The sequence below is a fragment of the Zonotrichia albicollis genome, chromosome 22 (assembly GCF_047830755.1).
Source record: "Zonotrichia albicollis isolate bZonAlb1 chromosome 22, bZonAlb1.hap1, whole genome shotgun sequence".
NCBI classification, from domain to species: Eukaryota; Metazoa; Chordata; class Aves; order Passeriformes; family Passerellidae; genus Zonotrichia; species Zonotrichia albicollis.
In genome coordinates this window covers 10,804,457-10,830,502 of record NC_133840.1, presented here as the reverse complement: position 1 = coordinate 10,830,502, position 26,046 = coordinate 10,804,457, and the positions used below count along the sequence as shown (strand labels likewise).

The 26,046-nt window shown below is 64.0% G+C and overlaps 2 protein-coding genes across 5 annotated transcripts; one reads left to right on the top strand and one right to left on the bottom strand.

The window, feature by feature from the left end:
• The first annotated feature begins 3,186 nt into the window (after positions 1-3,186).
• SEPTIN4 (septin 4) lies at positions 3,187-16,143 on the top strand. Of its 4 annotated transcripts, none has more exons than XR_012583476.1 (13): positions 3,187-3,564; positions 8,128-8,427; positions 8,641-8,734; positions 8,844-8,930; positions 9,698-9,821; positions 10,077-10,211; positions 10,290-10,407; positions 10,709-10,810; positions 11,157-11,253; positions 11,331-11,493; positions 13,799-13,898; positions 14,148-15,638; positions 15,676-16,143. XR_012583476.1 is itself a non-coding variant. In XM_074556817.1 (13 exons), exons 1-13 carry the CDS (start codon positions 3,202-3,204, stop codon positions 14,205-14,207), a joined length of 1,872 nt encoding a protein of 623 aa, XP_074412918.1. In that variant the 5' UTR covers positions 3,187-3,201; the 3' UTR covers positions 14,208-16,143. The 4 variants fall into 4 exon arrangements, 3 of the variants coding, with proteins under 3 accessions (XP_074412918.1, XP_074412916.1, XP_074412917.1); XM_074556817.1 differs by adding an exon at positions 7,751-7,879 and having other exon boundaries at positions 14,148-16,143; XM_074556815.1 differs by having other exon boundaries at positions 14,148-16,143.
• Positions 16,144-20,338: 4,195 nt separating this feature from the next.
• LOC102065794 (coiled-coil domain-containing protein 183) lies at positions 20,339-25,869 on the bottom strand. Its single transcript, XM_074557327.1, has 14 exons — positions 25,785-25,869; positions 25,580-25,701; positions 25,263-25,442; positions 24,600-24,908; positions 24,357-24,461; positions 24,107-24,214; positions 23,349-23,477; positions 23,079-23,136; positions 22,631-22,731; positions 22,183-22,380; positions 21,724-22,005; positions 21,485-21,604; positions 21,196-21,292; positions 20,339-20,562 (listed from the first exon to the last, which is right to left on the bottom strand). Exons 1-14 carry the CDS (start codon positions 25,867-25,869, stop codon positions 20,450-20,452), a joined length of 2,007 nt encoding a protein of 668 aa, XP_074413428.1. The 3' UTR covers positions 20,339-20,449.
• Positions 25,870-26,046: the final 177 nt, after the last annotated feature.

Here is a 26,046-nt window from a genome sequence, read left to right as displayed (position 1 = left end):
TGGGAGGGATTTGGGAGCTGGTGACAGGTGATGAGCTATGGGAAGGTTCAGTCCAAGGAGGAAAGGGGGCTTTGTGTGGGACCATGTGGGCTCCTGGGTTTGGATGTCTGCGACACTTTCCCCCACTGCTGTGACACCGTTGCTTAGAGCCCATCCCATGTCCAGATCCCTCCAAGGGGCTGGCACTGCCTGGACTTGGGGAATGTGGACCCTTAGAACCCCCTGCTCTGATCAGGAACTCCCTGCAGAGACAGCCCAGGGATGGGGAGACCCTGGGATGTGGGTTTGGGGAGATGTGGGACCCTGACATGTGCACCTAGGGAACCCCTGTGCATGGGTTTGGGGAGCTGGAAGACCCTGGCACGTGTGTCTAGGGAACCCCTGTGCATGGGTTTGGGGAGCTGTGGGACCCTGACATGTGGGGTTTGGGTTTGGGGGACCCTAGATTGTAGGTTTGGGGGTAATTGGCTGCCATATTAGACTCAAGCACAGGGAGCAGCCCAGGCATGGGCTCAGACCAGGGAAAGAGGCCAAAAGGCAGGAGCTACACCCCAGGTTTCCAGGCTCCACTCTGAGCACAGACCCCCCAGCCCACCTCATCCCTTTGCTGGGGCAGATCAGGGGGAGCACTGTAGGGTGCCTGACGTGGCTTATCCTTTCCACAGTGTGAAAAATTAGTTTATTCCCTGCTTGGAGTCTGGCTGCTTTGGAGAGGGGAGAGCAGAACTTCTGCCTGTGCTTGGTGGCTTTGGGGACGGATCCTTGGGGCTTTGTCCCATGGCATGTGTCACTGCAGTGAGGTGCTCCCTGCACATGGCATTCCTGGGCCCAGCCAGGGAGTGCCTCCAGACAGGACCCATTGCAAGAGAAAGAGCTAAAAACAGAGATTGTCACAGCAGATGCAGGGGAACATCCGAACATGTGGCCTCTGGACCTGCCAGCAGACGAGGACATGGTGACCCCAGCCCCATCCCATGCCTGGCTGACACCCTGTGGTCTCTGTGACCCCCAATCTCCTCCCTGGCCCTCCTTTGAGCCCCACCCCCGGCAGGGGGAGCCCCGGGCACTGTGCCAGTGATGCCAGGGCAGGCAGGGGGAGCTGGCAGGGGCAGCCCCGGGCAGGCAGCGAGGAGGTTAAAGCTCCCCACGCCCGCCGGATGCAGCATCCTGGGCTGGGCTCTTTCCATCTTGTTTTGGTTTGGAGGAATAAAAGCTTTGGCAGCAGCAAAGCCGCTTCCCAAAATAACTCAGCCTCCCATGGTAATTATAGAGCTCCGGGCCCCGGTAGCGAGCGGAGTCTTTCCAACCGGGCCGGGCCCGAGGATCGCTGCTGCTGCCGGCCCGAGGGACCCCGGGGTGCCTCGGGGACCTTGGGGACCTCCCCAGCTGTGCCACCCTCCCTGGGCGTCCCCATCGCTCCCAGACAGGAGCGTGCAGCCCCTGTGTCCCTCCCGCTCCGCGGCTGATCCCTTCAGCTTTTAATGCTCGTGTAAAGCCCAGGTTGCAGCTCCCGGCCTCGATGGGCACTGGGCTACCGGAGCGAGGCGGTGGCCAGAGAGTGGCTGTGCCCCCGGCCAGGTCAGGAACACGGAGCTGATCCCGGCAGGGCCGGCCCGAGAGCGCCCGGCTCACCCTGGCAGGGCCCTCCCGCCCCGCGGGGCTCAGCGCTGCTCCTTGAAGGGCAGGGAGAGCCCGGGCTGAGCTCCTGGAGCCCCCGAGCCCCTAATCCCCGGTAATCCTGGAGGAAAGCGCTGCCTGTGGGGATTAGGGATGTAAACAGCCATCCTCACCTGCCTGCCCTGCCTGCCCCTACCTGCCCCCTGCCCGCACCCCCAGCGGCCAAGATGCGGTGCCAGGAGAGCGGGATCCCTGCCTGGACCCCCCAGATACAGGGTCGAGGTGGCCACTGGTGCCCTCTGAGGCTGCGTTGAGCCTGTGATGGTTATTTATGGGAATAAAGGGAATGTAGAGCCATCTGGACACAGCCTGGATCTATAACATCCAAGGGAAAGAGATTCCAAGCAGTGACAAGGTTGGGGACAGGGTGAGATAGTCCCTGTGGAGTTACACAGCTTTGGTCAGAGCCTCACTGGGGCTGGGTCTGTTTTTTCCTCCTGGGGAATCACCACTGGCTTTTCTCATGGGCAGGGAAACTGAGGCAAATGAGGAGAAGCCCATGAGAGGGATGTGCTGGGAATGCATGTGACCTCCCCAGCTCGCTGGCTTGGAGTGGGTTTGAAGTGGGACAAGGACAGTCCCGAGGAGCAGCAGGGCCGGGAGACAGAAATGTGGGGAGGGCTGAGCTGTGCCAGCTGCTCGCCACGGGGAGCAGCCACCGCGGCCAAGGCTGCCCCGGGCCCTTTCACGGCCGGAACCGGAGCCCGCGGTGCCAGCATCCTCCCTGCCCTCAGGGACACGGGGACACGGCCGCGTGCCGCTGCCACTCACATGGGCTCAGGGACATCCCGGGAAGGCGCTGCCATCCCTGAGGCGGGATGGGGATGGGGATGGGGATGGGGATGGGGATGGGGAGAGGGGCACTGCCGGGTGTCCGGGTCCCTTTGCCAGCCCACCAGCCAGGGGCAGGATGGCTCAGCAGCAGCCCCGGGAAGGGTTTGGGAGGGGGAGGCAGGCTGGGATTTTGCAGAGAGAGCACTGGGAAACTGGGATTTGGTGACCCGTGCCCAGTGCAGTCGCCAGTCCCTGGTACCCAGCAGGTGCTGTGGGATGTGTGGGGCTGGGTGCTCTCCCAGCACCCAACACCCCCTAACTGGTGCCCAGTGCTCCCAAGAGGCAGTGGCTGGTGTGAGCCCAGTGCCTCCTGCACAGTACCTGGTACCTGCAGGGCAATGCCTGGTGCTGGTGACACTGCCAGGAGGTCACTCACTGGCACGGGGGTCATTCCCTCTCACTGCATCACTAACTGGTGCTGGGGCCTTGTACCCACTGCCTGCACTGCGCCCTGCCAATGCCCAGCACCCAGCGCTGTGCCCTGCACACGGTGCTGTGCCCTGTCCCTGGTACTGGTGCCCTGTTCCTGCTGCAGTGTCTTGTTCCTGGTGCTGGAGCCCTGTGCCACCACCCCGTGCCCTGTGCAGCTCCCGGTGCCCGGTAAGTGCTGCCAGAGCTGGTGCCCAGTGCCCGGCCCCAGTGCCAAAGCGAGTGCCCAGCGCCGGTGCCAGGTATTGATGCCAGAGTCGAATGCCAAGGCTGGATGCTGATGCCCAGTGCCCGGTGCTGGTATCCAGTACGTGGTGCCAGTGCCCCGTGTGCGGTGCCCGGTGCCCGGTGCACATCTCTCGCTCCCGGTGGCGGCGCCGAGCGCTGGTGCCGCTGCCTGTACCCGTGTGCAGTGCGCGGTGCCGGGCGCTGCTGCCGCTGCCGCTGCCGGTGCCCGGTGCCGCTGCCGGTGATGCCGAGCGGCCGCCCCGCCCGCCCCCCCGCCCGCCCCGCCCCGGGGCCGCCCCCGCCCCCGCCGCTGCTATTTCTGCTAATCCGCGGCGGGGCCCGGCCGTGCCCATCGGCAGCCGCCGCTCCCGGACGGCGCCCAGCGCCGCAGCCATGGTAAGGCCGGCGCGGACGTGGGACCGGCCCAGCCCGCGCTGTCCCGCACCTTGGCACGGGCCCGCTCCCGCAGTCCGGGCCCGCTCCCGCAGCCCGCTGCCCTCCGTGAAGGTGACGGTGCGCGGGGGCGGAGCGGACCGGGGCCGCCGGTGCCGCAGCGGAGCGCGGGGGGGACGCGGGCGGCGGGGCAGCACCTGCCCGGCCCCGGAGGGCGCAGCCCCGAGGGAGGCGAGGGGACCACGGGCCCTCACCGGGGCATCCGGAGGGCAGCGCTCGGGAGCGTCACCTGCGTGTCCCCGTCCCGCGCTCCTCCCACGGGTGTCCGTGCGTGGGCAGCGGGAGCCGCTCCGCTGCGGCTCCGTGCCGAGCATCGCTCCCCAGCTCTTGGCAGGTCCCCGGGCTGGGGCGCTGGTGGCACTGCCAGCCCGGCCGGGCCTTCGGCCGGGACCGTGACACGCACGGAGCCGGCTCTGCACTCACTGGCAGCGTCCGGAGCCGCCGGCGGCATTCCCAGCCCGCGGGATCTTGTTCTGGGTCTCCCGCTCTGCCTCGCTCCTCCGCGGCGGTGGCAGGTCCCCAGCAGCCGCCCGGCCGGGCCACGTCTCCGCGGGGACCTCGGGCCGTGTCCGGGGTGGGGGTGAGGACGCAGGGCTGCGGCCGTGGCTCGCGTGGCACCGGCTGGTGGCCCCGGGACAAGCGGCCTTGGTGGGGAGCGCCGCGGCCGCGCTGCCCCGGCAGCGCCGTGGGAACCAGCCCGGCACATTCCTCCGGAGCTGGATGGAGCGAAAGCAGAGAGGAGGGCGGCTGGCGGAGCGTGTCGCAACGGAGCGCCTTCCCGACAGGCTCCAGACTGTGCCTGTGGGATGCACTCATCAGCCTCGGAAACATCGCGGGGGGACAGAGTCACAGCTGGGGACCGGGGCCAGCTGGGCTCCCTCGCCCCTGCACGTGGGGTGAGCTGGGGCTGGAGGTGCTCCAGAAGGACCCACAGAGGCAGAGCCGATGTCCTGCCACCAGTGCCACATCCCTCTGTCCCCAAAGCAGTTCCCAGCTGGCCCGGAGGAGCAGCATGAGCACTGGTGTGTCCTCCCCGGTCTCTGCTCCCGGCTCTGAGCGGGTCAGATCCCTGAGTGCCTGGCCCCACGTGCTGAGATGTCACCGGGTTTCCGTCCTGGACAGGCCTCGCTGTCACATCCTGGCTCACAGTCATGGTCCCGTCCTGGGGTCCCCACTCAGGTGCTCACAGGCCTTTCAAACTGGAGGATTCCTGCGGGAGAGGGACTGAAGCTGCTGCACCAAGGGCTGTGCTCATCCCCTGTGCTCACCTGCCTGGTGCTGACCCCCTGCCCAGAGCAGGGACCCACACCACAGCCTGCCCCCATCCTTGGGGTGCCCGGCACCCTGCTCCTCTTGGAGCTGCCGGGAGACTCCGTTTCCCATCTGGAACGCTGCTGAGGGGTGGGACGGCAGAGCTGGGGGTACCCTGGCTCTGCAGGGGGAGCATCCCGTGCGTCCAGAGGCGGGGCCGGGCAGGCACAGCCCCGGTCCTGTCTCCGTGGCAGCGCTGGCCTTTCGCTGGGGGCTTCTCCTGCCCGGCGTTCGTGTCTTTGGGACCGGGTTTGTGCTTGGGATACTCAGCCACAGTGACACAGTGGCCGTGCCGCGGGTGGCATTCTGGGTGTCACCTTTAGAGGGCTTGGGGACGCCTCTGTCATCCTGGCGGTAGGGACAGCGCCTCGCCGGGATGTTCCCTTCCTTTGCTGGGGAAAACACCTCCCGTGGGAACGCGGTACCCGTGGAACGATGCTCAGGGGCAGCCGGTGCTTTCCTCGGTCAGGTTTTGCCCGCCGCCCCCGTGTCCCCCCGCGCCGCATCCCTCGGGCTGTCACGGCGCGGGGACGGCGCGATGCAGAGTGACAGGCGGGGACGGGGCTGCTCCTGCGGCTGCGGGGCGCTGACAGCCCGGGTGTGAGGCCGGCTTGCACTCAGCCGCGTGTGTAATCTGCTTACGGGGGCACCGACACAGCCCCGGGCTCTCGCTGCCGTAAATCCCCGCTCCTGCCGGGAGCGCGGGCTGGGACGCTGGGAAAGTGGCCGAGCGCCCCTGGATCGCGCCTGAGCTGCTCTGATGCATCTCGACACGCATCAAGGTGAATCATCATCCCTGGTGACCCCGAAGTGACAGCCGGGGAGCCCTGGCTGCCACCCACGGCTCCTCCTGGGGCACTGTTAACCCTTCGCCTCCCAGCGATGAGCCGGGAAAGCCGAGGCAGGAATGCTGGAGCTCCTGCCTGAGATCCCTGTGGTGGGCAGCGTCCCTGCTTCTCCCAGGCCGGGGCTGGGTCCTTCTCAGCCAGGCCCAGCTCCAGCAAGAGCTTAAAGCCACCTGGGGAAGCTTTAAGTGTCAGGTGCAAAAGTGAGGGAAAACTGTGTTTCTGACCTCAAAGAGGCTGTGGAGCCCTGCTGCGGAACGCTCCAGGGGGCAGTGAGAGGGGACGTGGCGTGCACTGGGATGCAGAGGAATTTTATCCCGGAACGAAGGGAGTTTTGTCCCACGATGGAGCGGATTTTTGTCCTGGGACAGAGGTGTTTGCAAGGACTGAGAGTCCTCCTGGGCTGTAGGCAATGTGTGCGTTCAGCCCAAGGGTGTTGGTGGTGCTTCTGCAGCCCCCCAGGACCTCCCTTGGCCAATGACGGCTGGTCCTTGACATCTCCCCAGCCGGGCAGGAGCTGGGTTCGGCTCTGCCCGGGTCCCTCTCCTCTGCCGTGCCCGGCCCCTGGGTGCGGAGCCTGCCCAGGGTGGAGTTATGCTAATGCTGCTCCCCAGCCCTCGGCGCAGCCGGTGCCACTCGCCATCTCCTGCTGGCCACGGGCGACGCTGGCTGAGCCATGGCCACCGGCCCCGAGCTGCAGCCTGGGCAAGAGGTACGGGGGCAGCGCCCGTCCCCGGCGGGCCGAGAGAGGGGGCACAGGGGGTGGGGGCACGGAATACCCCGGTTCTGCGGGAAGGTGCCACAGCTCATCCTCCGTTCCCGGGATAGCCCTGCCGGGGCCGCACTTGCTGCAAGACCCCCCGAGGATGGGGCGCGAACCTCGGTGCTGCAGCACTGCCGAAGTCATCGGCTTCGCCGGGGGTGGGAGACGAGGGCGAGCCCCAAAGGGCTGGAGCCCCCAGGGATGGAGCGGCAGCAGGGCTGGAAGCGCTCGCCGCTGGTGGTGGCATCACCTCCCATCCCCGAGTGTCCCCGGCCGGGCCGCGCTGGGGGCTGGCACTGAGGCCCCCCAGGCCAAGGGGGGGAGGAAGAGGATGCTGCGGTCACACAGACCCAGCGAGCACTCGGGACCCGCTAGGGCAGAGGGGAGCACGGGGGTCCCGCACCCCTACCTTGGGGCCACCTGCTGGCCCCGTGGTCCCCGTGGTGTGGCCGCGGGGACAGCGGGAGCGGGGCCGGGCGTGCGAGCGCTCGGCCCGGGCAGCGCCGTGACCTTGTTTCCAGCCCGCTGATTCCCGCATCTCGCCTCGCCGCCGGCACCGCCAGCCAGCGGGGACCAGGCGCAGGGCAGGACACGTGTGTGTCCCCATGGAGGGACCTGGACTCGAGGCCCCGCTCTGGGGAGACACTCCCCAGCTGGGAGCCCACAGGGTCACGGGCTCTCCGGACCTGCGTGCCTTTCGTTTGGGGCTGGGGTGGCCTGGCGGTTGCCTTGGGACCTTGGGGACATTGGTGCCTGCTGGCAGCGGGGCTTGGTCCCACGGGAGCCGCTGCCGGACGTGCCCTTGGGAACGCGTCTCCTCCCGCCAGCGCTTGTAAACAGGATGTGGAGCCATCCCAACCCCGGCGTTGCCGTCCCTCGTCCCAGCCCCGGCAGCCCTCGGGCAGCAGCTCGGGGGCAGCTGTGCCTGTCCCCCGCCCCTGCCCGCGCCCCGCTCCGGGGGAACAGCCAGGGCAAGGAGGTGTCGGCTCCTGGTCATGTCTCCGTGTCCCCTGCCCTGGCTGTCTCCCGGGGCTGCGGGCACGGGGCCCCTGTGCTGACACCCCGTGAACGGGCAGCGGGCGGGGGCCGTGGGCACCAGGGGACCCCTGCCCGCTCTCTGCCTTCCCCCCGCTCAGGCCACCCCCCAATCGCTCTTCATCTCTTCTTGGTGTCTCTGCCTCCTTCCGGCCCCTCCCTGTGCTCCTGGAAGGCCGTGGGGCGCGGGGGGGTCCTGGCTGCCCCAGAAGACCCCGAGGAGCGGCGGGGCGCCCAGGGGGAAGGTGCCCAGCCCTGTCCCCCGGAGTGCCAGGAGCTGGCTGCCGTCCCCACGCCGCAAGTCGTAAGCGCCCGGGGTGCCCGGGACCACGGCTGTCCCCACTGCCATCCCCATGGCTGTACCCGTGGCTGTCCCCAGGGTGGTGGCTGGTCCTCTGGGATGGCCGTGTCCCGTCTCTCCTCCCACCCCTGCCACCTCTAGGCTGCATGTGCCTGGCTGCTGCGGTTTGGGGGCTTGTGAGGCTGAGCTGGGTGGTGCCACGTCGGGCTGGCACTGCCACCGCCACTGTCACCTCCTCCTTTGGTCCCCAGATAAAACGTTTCCTGAAGGAGGACTCGGACGAGGCTGAGCTGACCCAGTTCCTGCGGGATTGCCCAGCAGCTGACAGCTCCAGGAAGGTGGAGGCCTCGGAGAGCCGGCGGGAGCCCGGCCACCCCTTGGGCAGCGGGGCCAGGGTCCCCCCAGACGAAGGCAGTGACGAGAGGGACGCCAGGATTTTCTCCCGCTCCCGGCCCGCGGATTTCCAGCAGCACATCGCCGCCCCCCCGCCCCCCAGCCCCAACCGCCCGCGCAGCCCCTGGGGACAGCTGGACCCCTACGACTCCTCCGAGGTGCGGGATGTGTCCCTGGGCAGGGAGGGAGGGACACACACCGGGGGCCAGGGGCTGCGGGATGGGGGATGTTCCCATCTTGTGAGTACAAAGGCTTTGGCCAGTCATGGCCTCATCCCCTGGGAATCCTTTGGTGGGCCAGAGGAAGCGGGTTCCCAGGGTAGGAGGTGTGCTGGTGGTGTCCCTGTCCCACGTCCCCTCTGCCCTCTGCAGGATGACAAGGAGTACGTGGGCTTTGCCACGCTGCCCAACCAGGTGCATCGCAAGTCGGTGAAGAAGGGCTTTGACTTCACCCTCATGGTGGCAGGTACGGGGGTCCAGCCAGCCTGGGGTGCTGACCCCACCCTGCAGCCCAAACAGCCTGCACTGGGGAGGGGGATCCTGGCTGCCCCCTCATCTTTGTCCCTCTTTCTCAGGGGAATCCGGGCTGGGCAAGTCCACCCTGGTCAACAGCCTCTTCCTGACAGACATGTACAGGGACCGCAAGCTGCTCAACGCTGAAGGTCGGGGACAATCACGGCCCACAGGGGTGTCCCGGGTGACCTGGGCAGTGGCAGAGCCCAGGGATGCTCTGGGGGCTGCAGCCCCTCTCCCTGCCCCTGAAATGACATGTGCTGTGTTGCCAGCTGCCCACTGGCACTGGGGACTGCTCTGAGGCAGTGAGAACCCCCCTGCACAGCATGGGGACCCCCCACGGGGACTTTATTCCACGGGAAAAACAAGCCCTGGCTTGTTGGGGATTGGCTGGAGCTGCAGCATTTCTGGGAGGCTGGGGACAGTCAGGGCCTGGAGCACAGTGCCAGTTCAGCTGCAGCCAGTTTTTGAATTAAAATGGCCCAAAGTTGCCCAAATCCCCAGGAGGGGTTTGTTTGACTTGTTTCCGTTGCTTGGAGTGAAAGCCAAAACACACAATGCAGCAGGAGCATCCTTGGGGACGCAGGGACATAGAGGGTCCTGGGGTGAAGGGGCACGTGCAGTCTGGAGCTGTGGGGTCTCCTGAAATGCTCCTGAGCAAGGCCCAGCCCCAGCAGAGCCCTGTGCTGCCTGAGCTGGGCTCCTGGGGTGGCAGTGGCACAGCCACCAAGGGATGGGTGCCCACCATCTGTGGGGATGTGGGGACCACAGCATGGAGCCTCCTCTCCTTGCTGGAGCATGGCGTGTGCTGGAGCTGATCCAGCTGGGTCACCCAGCCCCAGGGTGGGGATGGCGCTTGGGGGTTGCAGCATGTCCCCATGGTGTCCCCCTTGGTGACGTGTGTCCCTCCCCACAGAGCGCATCACGCAGACAGTGGAGATCACCAAGCACGTGGTAGACATTGAGGAGAAGGGGGTCAAGCTGCGCCTGACCATCGTGGACACGCCAGGCTTTGGGGACGCTGTCAACAACACCGAGTGGTGAGTGTCAGGTGTGGGGACTGTCCCCAGGGTGGGTGGGATGCTGAGTGCCAGGCATGGGGACTGTACCCAGGGTGGGTGGGATGCTGAGTGCCAGGCGTGGGGATATCCCCAGGTTGGGGACAGCCCGTGGTGGGTGGGATGCCCATGGTTCTCTAGGCTTAGGTGCTGAGCCATGGAGGTATTGAGCTGGGGGTCCACAGAGAGCAGGGGGGGTCTCACAGAGTACTCGGTGTCACCTCGCTGTCCCCGCAGCTGGAAGCCGGTGGCCGACTACATCGACCAGCAGTTCGAGCAGTATTTCCGTGACGAAAGTGGCCTCAACCGGAAAAACATCCAGGACAACCGAGTGCACTGCTGCATCTACTTCATCTCGCCCTTTGGCCACGGGTAGGGGCAGCCCCGCCTGCGCTGCCGGGGGACGGGCAGGGGCTCGCTGGGACCGGGCTCACCGGGCTCCCCCCGCAGGCTCCGGCCCCTGGACGTGGAGTTCATGAGAGCTCTGCACCAGCGCGTGAACATCGTGCCCGTGCTGGCCAAGGCTGACACCCTGACCCCCGCCGAGGTGGAGCGCATGAAGAACAAGGTGAGGGGAGCTGTCCCAGCAGGTCCCCAGCCATGGTGGTGCCCTGGGCTCTCCATCCATCTCCTGCCTGGAATTTGCCCTGGAGCATTTTCCAGGCTCGAAGCACTGTAGATGACCATGTTGTCCCCATGGCCACCAAGGACACATCTGCCCCGGGCTCAGTTGGGGGTTGGAAGAACTGGGGGTGTCCATGACATCTGGTCTGGTGGGACCAAGTTTTGGGGGCCATTGGCCCTGTGTGGTGCCTCCCACGCCCTTCCCGAGGCCAGAGCCCTGCCCTCAGGGAGCTGTTTGCCTCCAGATCCGGGAGGAGATCGATCACTACGGCATCCGCATCTACCAATTCCCTGAGTGCGACTCGGACGAGGATGAGGAGTTCAAGCTGCAGGACCAGGCACTGAAGGTGGGTCTGGCTCCTCCAGCTCCATCACTGGAGGGGCAGAGCCCTGTGGCCAGGAGGACACATCACCCTGGGGTACCTGCAGGACTCTTTGGGGCCAACAAGCTCTCCAGCATGGAGACATGTCACCAAGATCGCATGGGTGGCACCTGCAGCTTGGCGGGATGGGGCTTGGGTGGGGAAACCCATGCCACGACCTCTGCTGTCCCACTGAGGCTCTTCACAGCCGGGCCTTTGCAATATCCTGGCAAATGGGTGCTGGACACAGCCGAGGAGGGCACGTGGAGGGGTGCGGGTCCTGGGAGGTGGGGGTCATGGCAGGGCCCTGTTGATCCCCCCGTCCTTGCAGGAGAGCATCCCCTTCGCCGTCATCGGCAGCAACACGGTGGTGGAGGCCAAGGGCCGGCGCGTCCGCGGGCGCCTCTACCCCTGGGGCATCGTGGAAGGTAACGCGGGGCTGCCCCTGTGGGGACAGGGACACGGCTGGGACAGGCTGTGGGCCCTGACCCCACGTCCCCCGCAGTGGAGAACCCGTCCCACTGCGACTTCGTGAAGCTGCGCACGATGCTGGTGAGGACGCACATGCAGGACCTGAAGGACGTGACGCGGGAGACGCACTACGAGAACTACCGCACACAGTGCATCCAGAGCATGACCCGCATGGTGGTCAAGGAGCGCAACCGCAAGTACGGGCTGGGCCAGGCTGGGGCTGGGGCTGGGCTGGGCTGGGCTGGGCTGGGCTGGGCCGGGCTGGGGTGAACTGGGCTGAGCCTGGCTGAGCTGGGCTGGGCTCGGCTGGGCTGGGCTGTGCTATGCTGTGCCAGGCAGCCCTGGTGCTGTGCTGTGCTGGGCAGCCCTGATGTGATGAAGGGCCCCCCTCTGCCCTTGGGCTGGGAGTGCCTGGGGATGCTCTGGCAGTGAGGGGCCCTGCAGATGCCGAGGCTGGGTCCGTCTTAGCTGGGATATTCCAGCAGTGAGGGGCACCCTGTGACCCCAGAGTGGCTGTGGGGATGTTCAGGTAGCAAGCTCCCCAGAGCTGGAGCTGGTTTAAGGGGCATGTTCCAGCAGTGAGGGGGACCCCCTGTGCCCCCAGGGCTGGGGCTGGGCTCAGGGGTGTGCTCTGGCAGCAAGGTAGACCACGTGTCCCCTCTGGGCTGGGTGTGTCTCCCCCCCACCCCGTCCTGCTGGGGCAGAGATGGCCCGTCCAGCACCGAGGGGGATCCTGCATCCCCCTGGGGCTGGCTGTGGGGGGATGTCTGCCTCCAACAGGGAGGGGCCCCTGCATCCCTGCAGGCTCCAGCTCCAGAGCAGGGGCCCAGCAAAAGCCGGTGCTGGGGCTTGGCTCACCGATCAGCTGAATTCACAGCACCCACATCTGCTTTAGCCAGCCCGAGGTGCTGAGGGAGTCCCCAACAGCAGGTCCCCAGTGGGACCCTCCCGCCGGGGGTCAGAGCAGAGTGGGAGCGAGTGGAGGCTCTGTGGGTCCTGGGAGACTCGAGCTGTGCTGTGGGGGGCTGGCAGTGGCTGTAGGCACCTCTCTGGCACCCCTAAGTGTCTGTCTGTGCCCCGGGGCAGGAGCCATCCCTCCGTGCTGAGGCTGTGCTGCGGGGACTGCTCTGCCGACTGAGCCGGGACTGGCCGGGCCGCCCCGGGCCTGGCCCTGCTCGCCCTGCCACCCCCTGGCCCCTCTATAAAAGTGCTTGTTGGTACCCAACGCTGTCTTGGTCCTTCTGTGCCTGAGCAAGGCCCAGGCAGCTGCCCTCGGGGCGAGCCGGCCCTGTAGCCACCCATTATGGCCCTGTGGCCACCTGCTGGTGTCCCACACAAGCTACCCCTGGGGTGCCAAAGGACGCTGGGTGCTGGTGGTGTCACCCCGGCTCACCCAGGTTTGAGGATGTGTCACTGTTAGGTGGCACTGAGCCCCCAGTCTACCCAAGGGATGGGTGCCCCCGTCGTGCTGCCCTCCCAGGGCCGCCATTTTGGGGTGCTGAGGGCCTTTGCTGCTCACCCCATTGCTGGGCCCGGCTCCAGCTTCCTGTCCCTGCCAGGGCTGGCAGGAGCTCCAGGTGCTCCCCACGTCCCCAGGGCCAAAGCCGAGACAGCGGCAGCGCCTTCCAGAGCGGCTCTCGAGGCGGCCAAAGCCCGGCCCTGGCGCTGGCCCAGCCCCCGGCACGGCGGGACCCCGCGGGCAGGGATGGCCCGTCCTGATGGGGCAGGGATGGCCCGTCCTGCCGGGACAGGGATGGCCTGTCCTGATCCAGACAGGGATGGCCCATCCCAGCCGTGTCCCAGCCGTGTTCCAGCCGTGTCCCATCCGTGTCCATCTCCCCTTTGCCCCAGGGGCCGCGCTGGCCCTGGCTGTGGCGATGGCACGTGGCAGCACGCGTGACGCTGCCAGCCGCTCTCGGTGTCCCGGTTGTCCCCGCTGGGGTGGCACGTGGCATCCCCCGGCACGGGTGGAGGGCTGGTTCCTCCCGGGGCCACGGGAGAAGCCAGGCTGGGCTGGGCTGGGCTGGCCCGGCCCCCGCGCGGCCTCAGGGGGATGCTCGCGGCTCTCTCCGGCAGGAATGGGGGCAGAGGCTCGGGAAAAGGGTGTGGGGCATCCCTGGGGCTGGCAAGACAGTGGAGTGCCTGGAGAGCCCATCCTGAGGCCGGGGGACACAGGGGAGATGCGGGGGTTTTGATGTTTTAAAGCAGCAGGGAAAATACTGCCCCAGGAGAGCCTAACCCCAGTGAGATTCTCCCCAGAATGGGAGGGTGTGGAGGAAGTCCCTGGGTCCCCCCTTGGTTGGTGCATGGCAGGTTGGGGGGGCTGAGGTTTGGGGGCTCCCTGGGGCCACTCGCATCTCCCTCCAGCACTCTGAGGGTGGCCGTGGGGCCCAGGGGCTGTGCGGGGGCTGTTGGGGCCCTGCAGGGGTTGGGGCATCGAGGGGGGCTGTCCCCGGGGGGCTGTCCCCGGGCAGCACCCCCACCTCCTCTCTCTGCCCACAGCAAGCTGACCCGGGAGAGCGGGACAGACTTCCCCATCCCCGTGATCCCCCCGGTGCCGGACGTGGAGACCGAGAAGCTCATCCGGGAGAAGGACGAGGAGGTGAGCGTGGGGCTGAGCCCCACAGCCCCGTCCCCACTGCCCCCTGCCCGGCCATGACACAGCCGTCCGGAGCCGCCCTTCCCGCAGCATCCCCAGCGAGCAGGGTCTGCAGGTGCACCCAGGGGTTCCGCCCACCCCTCCCTAGCTGGGCCATCCCAGTTTGTCTGGGATGCTCAGCCCGAGCCCATTTGCACGGGAGCAGCGTGCCTGGGGCTCGGCACCCACGATCCCGGCTCTGCTCCCTTCCAGTTGCGGCGGATGCAGGAGATGCTCCAGAAGATCCAGAAGCAGATGAAGGACTCGCACTAGCCCGTCCCTCCTCCTCCTCCTCCTCCTCGTCCTCCTCCTGGCCCCATCAGAAATGTTTACATCACGCTCCTCCCGCCCGGCCCCGCTGCCAGACTCGGTACCAACACCCACCCACCACCTTAAGCTGCGGCATCGCCTTATCCAACCCCCAGCGCCCGCGGGGACAGCCGGGGACAGCGAGGGAACACCGGGGACAGCGAGGGGACACCGGGGACAGCGAGGGACAGGGCAGCCAGCCCGGGGTCCCCTGCCCCTTAACCCCCCACTCACTGGGGACAGCTTGGTCCCTCAGGCTTTGGTTTCCCATTTCTCCACAGCTCTGGGGAGGGCCCTGGCCAGCCTGGTCCCCACAGCGTGTCCCTTGTCCCCGTGTCACCCTGGGCTCCCTGCTTACAGCCTTTATGCTCAGCTTGGCCCTGGCTTAAGGGAAGAGGAAAAGGGGGCACTGGTGCCAGCCCCCCAATGCCCCAGCTGCTGAGGGGGACAGGGCTGTTCCCCTGGCCTTGGCTGGCGTGGAGGGACAGCAGCTCCTGGGGACCACAGGGGACAGAGGGGATGGAGGGACAGCCAAGGGACAGCCACCATCCTGCTCCCTGCCAGCACCAGTGCAGGGGGACTGTGTCCAGCTCTGTGTCCTCACCCTGTCCCCACAAAGTGACAGCAGAGCTGTGGCACGAGGAGCACTGGGGAATCGGTGTCCCCAGGGAAAATCCCTTGAACCCCAAATCAGAGGCTGGGCACCCCCAGCCCGCCGTGATGTTGGCCCTGTAAAGCAATAATGAGTGTCCTGTGCCCCTGGCACCTCTCACCCCATGGCAACAGCACCGGCCCTGGCTGGAATTTCAGCCCCTGCTGCCACTTGCTTGTCTGTGGTGTCCTGTGTGCCCAGGATGTCCCTGTCCCTGCTGCTTCTTGGCACAGCAGCCCTGTGTATTCTCCAAGGATATCCCCATGTGTGCTGCTTCCCAGCGAAGTGCTGCTGCGTGTCCCCATGTCCCCCATGGTGTCCCCATGTCCCCCATGGTGCCCCCATGTCCCCCACCGTGTCCTGGTTGGTGTTGCTGCCCTACAGAACACTGCAGCTTGTCCCCCCCTCCCCGGACTGTCCCCATCTGTGTTGCTTTCCCACAGAGCTATGTTGCATCTCTGTGTCCCCCTGGGATGTCCCCAGCTATGTCACCACCCTGCAGGGCTCTGTGCACTGTCCCTGTGTCCCCAAGGATGTCGCCAGCTGTGTTGCTTCCTGCAAAGCCCCACTGTGTGTCCCCAGGGTGAGCCCTGGCCACCACTCCAGCATCCCCAGGGAGATGGATCCAAACCCCTCCGGGTCTGGGAGAGCCTGCAGGGGATGGGGAGGATGCAGCAGGACTGGGAGCACTGGGATGAGTGGGATCAGTGGGAGCAGTGGGAGGACTGGGAGCACTGGGATGAGTGGGATCAGTGGCAGCAGTGGGGTCAGTGGGATCAGTGGGAGCAGTGGGATCAGTGGCAGCAGCAGGGTCAGTGGGATCAGTGGCAGCAGTGGGATCAGTGGCAGCAGTGCGATCAGCAGTATCAGTGGGATCAGCAGAGCTCGCTGCCCTGGGGATGTCTCCTGTCCCCATCAGGTCCCCTTGCTGGGTCCCTGGGCGGGGCGTGGCTGGCGGGGCTGTGCCCGGCCGGGGCTGGGGCTGGGGCTGCAGGGTGCCAGGGCAGCACCCGGCCTGTGCCCGCCGTGTCCCCGTGGGCAGGGCCCCCCGGGCAGGGCCCTGCAGGGAACATTTTGCGTTTTCCTTTTTTTAATCTCGCTATTTTCTTACAGAAGCCCCTCCCCTGGCATGACGGTCCTAGAGGCGTTTATTAACGGATCAGAGAGTATAGGTTTATAAATTCTTATAGAGTAGTGGAAATATTTTTATCCCTCCACAACCGTTCTCAATAAATACGGCTGACCTGGCTTGTCTGCAACCCCTTGTGGCTTCCACCAAATGGGGGCATCCCGTGGCCCAGGGAATTCTCCATCCCTGGGCATCCCCCATCCCTGGGCATCTCCTGGCCCTGAGCATCCCATGTTCTGAGGCTGGTGGGGGCCCACCCTGTGGCCTCTTGTTCCCAATTCCTGTTCCCTTGCAAAAGGCTCAAAATGGATGCTGGGGGTGTTTGTGCTGCACTCACAGGGACACCCAGCTTGGGGTGTGGTGGGAGAGCCCCTTGTGATCCAGCTCTGTGATGAGGGGGCACAAGGAGGGGTCTCCCCCTCTCATGTGCCTTGGGGTGCTGCTGGTGTGGGGCTGGGATGGGAGTGGGGAGGGCAGAGCCTGAGCAGGGATGGAATTGCCCTTCACATGCTGCCTCTGGGCCCCCTTGTGTCCCCCCACCAGTGGGGGAGCCCTGCCAGGAGACACCACCAGTACCTGTGCCCAGTCACCCCAGTTTGGGTCCCCTAGGACCTGCTGGGGTGGAGGAGCAGGAGGAGCAGAGCAAAGGCATGGATGGGCTGCATCTCCGGCTGCCACCCAGAGGGCATCATCCACCTGCACCCCATTATCCCACCCTGCACCCAAATATCCTGCTTCTGCCCCTGAATCCCCTCCCCTCAGAGCCCTTGGGCTGATCCAGCCCAGCTGAGTGCAGGGTCAAGGAGCTGGGACAGGGCCATGCCCAGGGCCACACAGATTGGGGAGGGAGGGATGGATTGGTGGATGGATGGATGGATGGATGGATGGATGGATGGATGGGGGATGATGGATGGATGGATGGATGGGAGGGGATGCTCCCCCTCTGCTCTGCTCTCCTGAGACCCCTCTGGAGCTGCCTGCAGCTCATCCCAGCACAGACATGGAGCTGGTAGAGCAGGCCCAGAGGAGGCCACCAAAATGGTCTGAGGTATCCATGGTCTCTGCTGTGGAGGAAAGCTGCCCCATGGGACCTGCCAGCCCCAGCCCTTGCTCTGCTGCCAGCCACTTCTCCCCTTGCTGAGGGTCAGAGCAGGGACCCCACCTCCCTGGGCTCCTTCCCTCCTTCACCAGCACTGCCTCAGCCCCACCTTGCTTGGCCCAGGGTGCTGAGCCCCGCTGTGGCTGTGATGCCAATTCCTGCTCTTCACCAGGCCAACCCCCTCATTCCCCCCCATGAACCCTCTTATCAACATGGAAATGGAAAATGTTTGTGCTTCCTTGGCTGGAAGCAGCACTCACCCCAAAGGCTGGGAGACACAAACCTCCCACATCCCACCATTGCAGCTCCAGGAAGGATCCCCTGGCTGCCTCTTCCTCCCCAGAACAGCCAACAGAGCCTCTGCTTTTGGTCCCAGCCTGGCTGATCTATCTGGTTCCTGTTTTCCCAGAGGATAAAACCCAGCACTGATGTTCCGGTGACATCCCCAGCTGTGCCCACCCTTCCCTGCACTCCATTCCATGTGATTTTCATCACACCTTTAAAAATAAAAAGCCCCAAACCCACTCAAACCCAGCCTTCCCAAGGCAGAGATTGATATTTCCACATGGCAAATGCTTCCATGCAATTCCCCAATGTCCTATTTTTGGTTTCTCACCAGTCCTGGCACTGGTTGCGGCATCCGTGCTGGAGCTGCAGCCGAGCTCAGAGGAAGGGAATAAAGGTTTCTTAGGGCAGAGAAGGAAATCTCCCATCTCCTTCACTGGGCTGTACCACCCATGCCTGACACCTAATGAGACCTCAGTCTCATTAGTCAGGTGACATCAGTCCTGTTGTTTCCCTTTCCCCTTCCTTTCTATTTCCCTTTCCCCCCTACCTTCCCTACTTATTCATTTGTTCCTTACATAATTAATTATATTTTTCCCCATGGGAGAGCCCTCGCAGCCCCACCTTTTCCCATCTTTTCAAATCCAGAAACCAAGGCACTGCCTCCAGCTCTTTCCCCCCTCTCTAGTACCTCTTCTCCACCTGTCACATCCATTCCTGGTGGCACCTCTCCTGGATCCAGGGGAGTCAGGAGCAGTCATTCTGATTACATTGGGCTCTGTCTCTCCTGGATCCAGGGGAGTCAGGAGCAGTCAATTCCAATTGCACTGGGCTTTGTCTCTTCTGGATCCAGGGGAGCCAGGAGCAGTCAATTCCACTTGCACTGGGTTCTGTCCCTGCCAGATCCAGGTGAACCCAGAGCAGAGCCAGGAGCAGTCCTTCTGATTGCCCCCATTCCCATCTCTCCCATTCCCAGGGCAGCCAGGAGCAGTCACCCCGATTGCTCCCATTCCTGTCTCTCCCAGATCCAGGGCAGCCAGGAGCAGTCATCCCAATTGCTCCCATTCCCATCTCTCCTGGATCCAGGGGAGCCAGGAGCAGTCACCCCAATTGCTCCCATTCCCAGGCCAGCCAGGAGCAGTCACCCTGATTGTTCCCATCTCTCCCAGATCCAGGGGAGCCAGGAGCAGTCAATTGCAATTGCTCCCATTTCTCTTTCCTGGATCCATGGTAGCCAGGAGCAGTCATTCTGATTACCCCCATTCCCAGGGGAGCCAGGAGCAGTCACCCCAATTGCTCCATTCCCATCTCTCCCATTCCCAGGGCAGCCAGGAGCAGTCACCCTGATTGCTCCCATTCCATCTGTGTGCCCAGGAGCTGCTGGCTGGGGGTGAGAGCCCTTCCCTCCTCTGGCAGCTGTGATGAGGGGTTGGGATGCGGTGTCTGAACACATCCAGTGGATGCTCCTGATGGAGCAGGTAGTCCTTGCATCCCCTGCTCAGGGCAGGAGCAGCTCAGAGAGGTGAAACCCCATTGCTGCTGCTCTGCCCCTCCTGTAAAGGCAGCTAAACCAGCCCTGAATGGGACACAGGCTGGAGACCCCAGCCAGCTCCAGCTCTTCCATACCTTTTCCCACTTCCCTGTTCCCCACAGCCGGTGTGGAAAGACCAGACCAAGAGCTTGGCACATTTCTCAGGCTGGGAGAGGAGAAGCTCCAGGGGAGCTCAGAGCCCTTCCAGGGACCTGAAGGGGCTCCAGGAGAGCTGGAGAGGGACTGGGGACAAGGGATGGAGGGACAGGACACAGGGAATGGCTCTCACTGCCAGAGGGCAGGGATGGATGGGATATTGGGTAGAAACTCTTCCCTGTGAGGGTGGTGAGGCTGTGGTGGGCACACGAGAACACGACAAGAACAGATGGATATGCAATCACAGCCTGGTCTTTACTTGCAGAAGAGCCCACCTGTGGCTGTGGATTCTGGGAAGCTCCATGAGATGCCTTTACTGACACGTGATGTTATTTCTGGAGCTTCCCTGAAAAACCCCAGGTTGTGCTGTGTTTTGTGAAGATAGTGCCCATTCCACGAGACCCACCAGGAGTAGTGCTGAGAGGCTGGGGAGCAGCAGCCGCTCCTCCCTCGCTGGGGATGTCATTGATGATGCCAGCACCAAGCACAGAGCAGAACAGGCAGGGAAAGGCTGCTCTGACACTGACATTCCTGTGTGGAAGGGAACAAGGTACCCCTGTCCTGGCTGTCTGTCCAGGAGCACAGGCAGATCCCCTCGGTTGTGGCTGTTCCTGGACAAACAGCACCATCTATTTGCAGCACAAGAGCAGAGGGGGCACAGTGGGTGCCCCTCAGCAGGGCTGGGGATCCCACCCTGGAGCAGCAGCCTCTGCTGTCCTGGGTCACACTGGCACATTCCTGAGCCCCAGACCCTCCTGCAGCCCTGGTGACACCTGGGGCTTGCTCCAGGCTCAGGACAGGAGTTCAGGACACGAGTGCAGGAGCAGGGAGGGGAGAGGCTCCAGGCTGGGGGCTCAGCTCAGCTTTGGGCCCCTCCTTCCTGGGGAGGCTCTGCCCTTCCACTCCCATGCATGGACATGGGGACTCCCACCCTGGGACCCCACAGGACTCAGCCATTCCCCTCATTTCCCCATCACTGGCTCAGACAGCTCCATCCCCTGAGGCATTAGAGGTCCCAGGAAGGTGTTGGCCCCACAGCACCAAAGGGGGAGAAAGCCAGGTCAGCACCAGCTTTGCTCCAGGGGTCCAGGGGCTGAACCTGTCCCTAAGCCAGCCCATGTCCACCTCCAAACCCAGCTGAGAGCCCCTCAGGATGGACCCCAACATGTTGTGAGTGACAGAAGTGACCTAGGACCTGTTCCAGCCTTACCATGGAACTGGGAGGAATGAAGAATATCTGATTTATTAAACCTGCTGGGAAAAGCATTCTGAGAAAACTCAGCTCAAGGTGCTCCTGCTGGGAAAAGGGTACAAGGGGTGGCCTGAGGCCTTCAGAGCTCACACGGAGAAACCACTACTTCTTCTTGCGACGCCGGGTGTTCATGCGGATCAGCTGCTGCCCCTGCTTCTTGATATCCTCCCGGCTGGGGACGTAGTCCTCTTCCTCCTCCTCAAAATCCAAACTGTCTGCAGGGGAGAGTGGAGAGGAGGGACTGGGGAGGGGCTGGAGGCCACCTCAGCTGTGGCCATGTCCCTGGGACAGCTGGCACGTTTTGTTGGGCTCGTGGGATCCAGGAGAGTCCTCATGGACCTTTCCACCCCAGCATCCCAGGGTGACCTGGGGGACCTGTGATGCCACCACTGTGGCCCATCTCCATTACACTGCTGGGGCTTCCCATAAAGGTCTAGGGCTGCAGTGTGGTGGGCACAGCTCCTGCTTTGCTAAAGAAAGGCGCTGAGCTGCCAAAAGGTCTTTGCATCTTCCAGGAGCATCCACAGGCAGAACCAAGCACTGATTATTCTTCACAACCAGGTGATTTTGGAGATGAGGGTGTTCCCTCTTGCCCCACATCTCTCCTTGTTTCTGCAGTAGCTTGGTGCTCATCATGCCACCCCCCGCCTTCATTCTCCCCCACCCCTGCCTAAAAACACCACCCACGTCTGAGGCCTTGGAAACGGCCAAGGTCAGCCTCAAGACCTGGAGGCAATTTGTGGGTTGGTGTCTGCTGGGCCAGTGGGACACAGACAAGGACTCCCCCCATTCCAGGGGGCAGGGCTGGAAGAGTCACTGGAGGACACATCCCCACTGTGCTCTCCTACCATGCTCCGTAGCGCCCTCATCCTCAAAGGTAATCCTCAGGTTCTGTTTTTCACCTGCAGTTCTTTCCTCCAGAAGGTTCCTGACCTTGGCAAAAGTCTGTGAAAGACAGCCTGGGATGAGTGCTGGAGGGCAGGTGGGTGCTACAAGCCAAGCACCATGGGTGCCCAGTGCCATCGGGGCTGAGCTGCACCATGGCCCTTCCCTGTGGCCTTGCTGAGAAGGATGGCTTGGGTGGCCTTGGTCTGGGAGGACCCTGAGTGTGTCCCCAGGGCCACCAAGCCCCCGTACCTCGCTCTGTTCATCAGGGCTGTCCTCAGGCCGGGCTGCTGCCTGCTCCTTCAGGAACTGCAGCTTCTGCTCACAGTGCTGCAGCTTCTCCTCCATCCCGTGCACCTCACCTGAGTCCTCCTGGGCGGACACAGCCACCTCAGTGGGGACAGCCAGGCCCTGGTGGCAGCGGTGGCTGTGCCAGGCGTCCCTGTGCTGCCCTGCCTGCATGGCCCTGCTCCCCTGGAGCCCCGTGGTACCTTGCCAGGGATGGAGATGCCCTGCAGGCGGAGGAACATGTTGTCAATGATGTTCTCAAACTCGATCAGGCGCTTCTGGTTGTTCAGCATGTGGGCTCTCATCTGCTCCAGCCGGGCCTCCTCCTGCCTCAGCTTCTCCCTCAGCTCCTCCTCCTGCATGCTGGAGCCAGCCACACTCACATCAACAGGTGCACAGGGGTGCAGGGATACCCCAAACCTGCTCCAAAAGCTGTTCAGGCTGCCCCACCCCAACTGCAGGCCAGCTCCATGCTGCTGGCAGCACTTGCCATGCCCAGCAAGGAGAAAGGGAGCTCAGGGACCCCAGTGGGAGCTTTGGGTGCTCTGCCCCGCCAGCAGCAGAGCTGGGAGCTCAGAAACCCTCCCAGTGCGGGAGGAGTGCGTGGCTGCAGTGGGGTGCAGGTCAGAGTGCCTCTTGGGACATGTCCCCCCCTAAGGTGGTGGCCTGGCTGGCACAAATGCGCGAGGCCAGCAGCACCTGGCGGTGCTGACGGGTTGGTTGAACTTCAGTTTGGCCTGCTTGGACTCCAGGTTCTGCAGGGTCTTCTTCAGCACATTCTTCTTCTCATTGCACTCATCGATGTGCTGCTGCAGGTTCTCCAGGGATTTCCTCTGTGCCTCGATGCTGCTGGGGATGTCCTGGCCAGGGGAGACACAAGGGCTCAGCCCAAGGTGCTCCTGCTGGAGGCCTCGGGGGGGTTACAGCACCATGGAGCTCTGTGGTTCCTGCTTGTGGGGAAGGGCAGTGCCTGCCTGCAAACTGGGGCTTTGTGGGGCTCCAGGGAGAGAAGAGCAGATAACTGCACAGGGGAACGGAGGAAGCAGAGAGGCTGCAGCTCCCCAGAGCTCCAGCAGCCCCAGGTTTTAGCAGGGATGGGTTTCCCATTACCCAGAGGCAGGAGCACTGCAGGGCAGTCTTTGCTTTCTCCATCTTGTCGGTCAAAAAGGCCTCGCGCTGCATCCTGGCCATGGCGGCCTCCACGTCAGCACCTGGGGCGGCAGGGAAGGAGCAGGGTGTCCAGGGATGGAGCAGGGCAGGGTGCCCGGGGATGGAGCAGGGCAGGGTGTCCGGGGATGGAGCAGGGCAGGGTGTCCGGGGATGGAGCAGGGCAGGGTGTCCGGGGATGGGGCAGGGTATCCAGGGAAGGAGCAGGGCAGGGTGTCCAGGAATGGGGCAGGGCAGGGTGTCCAGGATGGAGCAGGGCAGGGTGTCCGGGAATGGAGCAGGGCAGGGTGCCCGGGGATGGAGCTGGGCAGGATATCCAGGGATGGAGCAGGGCAGGGTGTCCGTGGCTGTGCCCACACTCCCCCGCTCTGCCCCCTGGCCAGGCACTCACCCAGCAGCGTTTCTGAGGAGCTCTGGTCCTGCTCTGCAGAGAGCATGGACACAGCTTGCTGCAAGGACAGTCACTGTCACCCCTGGGGACTCAGCACTGCAGGCTGCCGCTGCCCCCAGCCCTGCCTGCCCCACAACCCCAGCTCACCTCCCCACACCCCAGCTCACCTCCCCACACCCCCAGCTCACCTCCCCACAGCCCAGCTCACCTCCTCACACCCCCAGCTCACCTGCCCCACAGCCCAGCTCACCTCCCCACACCCCAGCTCACCTGCCTCTGCTGCCTCTCGCTCTCCTCCTGGCGCCGCAGGCTCTCAAGGTGCTTCTTCTGCTCAGCCAGGGACTGGTCCCTGAGGTGCTTCTCCACACGGACCCGGGGCCCTGCCTCGGCCATGAGTTTCTGGAGCATAACAGAGAAGGGAAGAGTTGCTGCCAAAGATGGTTGGAGCTTTCTGCAGATTGGGTATTATTAGGTTCAAGTATTGGTTTAGATCGAGATGTGGGAAGAAATCGTACCCTGTGAGGGCGGTGACACCGTGGCACAGGGTGCCCAGAGCAGCAGTGGCTGCCCCTGGATCCCTGGCAGTGCCATTGGCAGTGCCAGGGTCACATTGGACAGGGTTGGAGCAACCTGGGAGAGCGGAAGGTGTCCCTGCCATGGCAGGGGGCTGGAATGAGATGAGCTTTAAGGCCCCTGCTAACCAAAACCATTCCATGAATCTGTGATTTGAGCTCCTGGATGAGCTCCTGGGATGCCCAGTGTCAAAAGTGACCCCAGTCCATGCAAACAGGCTGTGAAGGAAGCTTGGCAAGGCAGGCTGGGGTGTGGGACACACTGCCTTTGCCATGGCTGGTGCTTCAGACAGTCTGACCCCAGCCCCAGGGGACAAGAGGGAGACCTGGCAGGACCTATGGGTGCTGTGGGCAACCTCAGCTGCACCTCTTTTGCCCCTTGCTGAAGAAAGGCTCTCAGGTACGTGGGGCTGTCTGTGGGCACTGGAGGGTGGGAAAGGGCCCCAGTTATCTCACCTTGATGACACGGTTGGGTAGGACGGTAGTCTTGCTTGTGAGCTCCTGGTGGTACATCACAGTCATCCCAGACAGGAGGTCCAGGTATCGAGGCTGGTACACCAGCTCCTGGCACACAGGGAGCCACAGCAAGTCACCCACCGGGGTGCCCCGTGCTGTGACAGGGCACGGAGGGGACACAGCCCCTTGAGCACCCCGTGCCTTGGCAGGGAGAGCAGGTGAAACACTGGCACAGTGAGGAGGAGCTCACCCTCCTCAGGACCTCCTGCAGCCTCAGGTACAGGTTGGTGACAATCTCTCCACTGTTAATTTTCATGAGCATCTTCTCGATGTCATTGCCCAGCTGGCGAATGGTCTGAGGCAGACACCGGGGGAAGGCACAGAATGACTGTGTGTGCCAAGCCCACTGCCAGGCCCAGTGCCCAGCTGGGAGTGCAGGGCTGGATCAAAGTCCCCCGTGGGTGTTGGCACAGCAGGAAGGGCTCCCAGGTACCTGCAGCTCTCGCCACTTAGGGTCAGCCTCAGCATCCTGCAGGTCCTGCAGGCGCCTCTGGCGCTCATCCCTGGCTTGGCTCCACAGCTTCAGCTGGTGCGCCAGCATGTCACACGTCTTCACCTGGTCATGGAGTTTGGCCTCCATCTTCTTTACGGCCACCTGGATGGGCATGAGACCATTTTCCAGGCTGGATGCTGCCCAGAAAACTCCCCCCAAGGTGGAGCTGGGGACACTGAGATTCTGCTCTAGGATGTTGTCACTGGTTTGACAGGATGGGGTCTGGGAGGGCTTTGCTCTGGGGGCTTGCTGGGTGGGCAACTGCTGGTGGCAGGGCTGCGCTTAGGGACTCTGCACAACATGGAGCACGGCTGGGGATCAATAAAATCGATCAGGGCCCAGATGGGGATGTTGTCAGAGAGCAGCAGCACCGCTCTGTTGCTGCACAAGGCCTCTGGGCAAAGGCAGCTCTGTAGGCACAGCCTCGATGTCCACGGGTTTGTAACCAGGGCACAACCTTGGGACAGGCAGTGAAGGGCAGGGACAGCATCTTTGTTCTGTAGGAACATGGGCAGTGCCAGGGACATGGGGGTGGGACAGCAGGGAGGTCTGCTGGGACAAAGGGGCTGCATGGATGTGTCCCGTGGGACCAGATGTGAACACCCCATGTCTCCACAGCAGCCCCGTGGGGTTGTCCTGCTGCTGGCAGCGTGTCCCTCTGCCATGCACTGTTCTCAATGTCCCCAGAGCCCCAGCCCCAGCTTCCAGCCCTGCTGTTACCTCCAGACTCTCAGTGCCTGAAACGAGCTCTCCGAAGGCATCCTTAATGGGGAGTTTGTTGTACTGTGGGCAGGGAGGGACAAAGATGGTCAGCCGGGGAATGACACACCTTTTGCTGGCCTGTGCTACCAGCTCCTGGAGGAGCTGGGGGTGCAGGGCCAGCACCAGGCAGGGGTGCAGCAGGAGGGACCTGCTGGTACCTTCAGGACAAAGTTCAGGAAAGTGGAGTCCTCCTGCAAGGCCTTCTGCAGGCTGGGGATCAGCTCCCTGTTCTGCCGGAGCTTCTCCTCGCAGGACCGAGCGAAAATCCTCCTGCCTTGATCTGGGGGACATCAGGCAGCCAATGGCAGCGTGTGGGACGAGGGGGCTGTGCCACCCCCGTCCCCGAGCAGCCCGAGGCAGCACCTTGCAGGCCCACGAGGATATGCATCTCCTGGTTGCGCTGGTTCAGGTCGGGCTTGGGGCCCCACGTTCTGTTGGGGACCTCCATCGCTGGGCCCATTCCCAGATCCCTTGGCACAGCTGCCGAGGCCCTGCTGCCCCCGCGGGTGCTGCAGTGTTGTGAGCGCCCGGTGAGTTCCACCACGGAACTGTCACCTTGTCACCGCGGCACTGGCAACTGCCACCGGCCACAAACCTCCTGCTCAGCATGGCCCAGCCCCCTCCC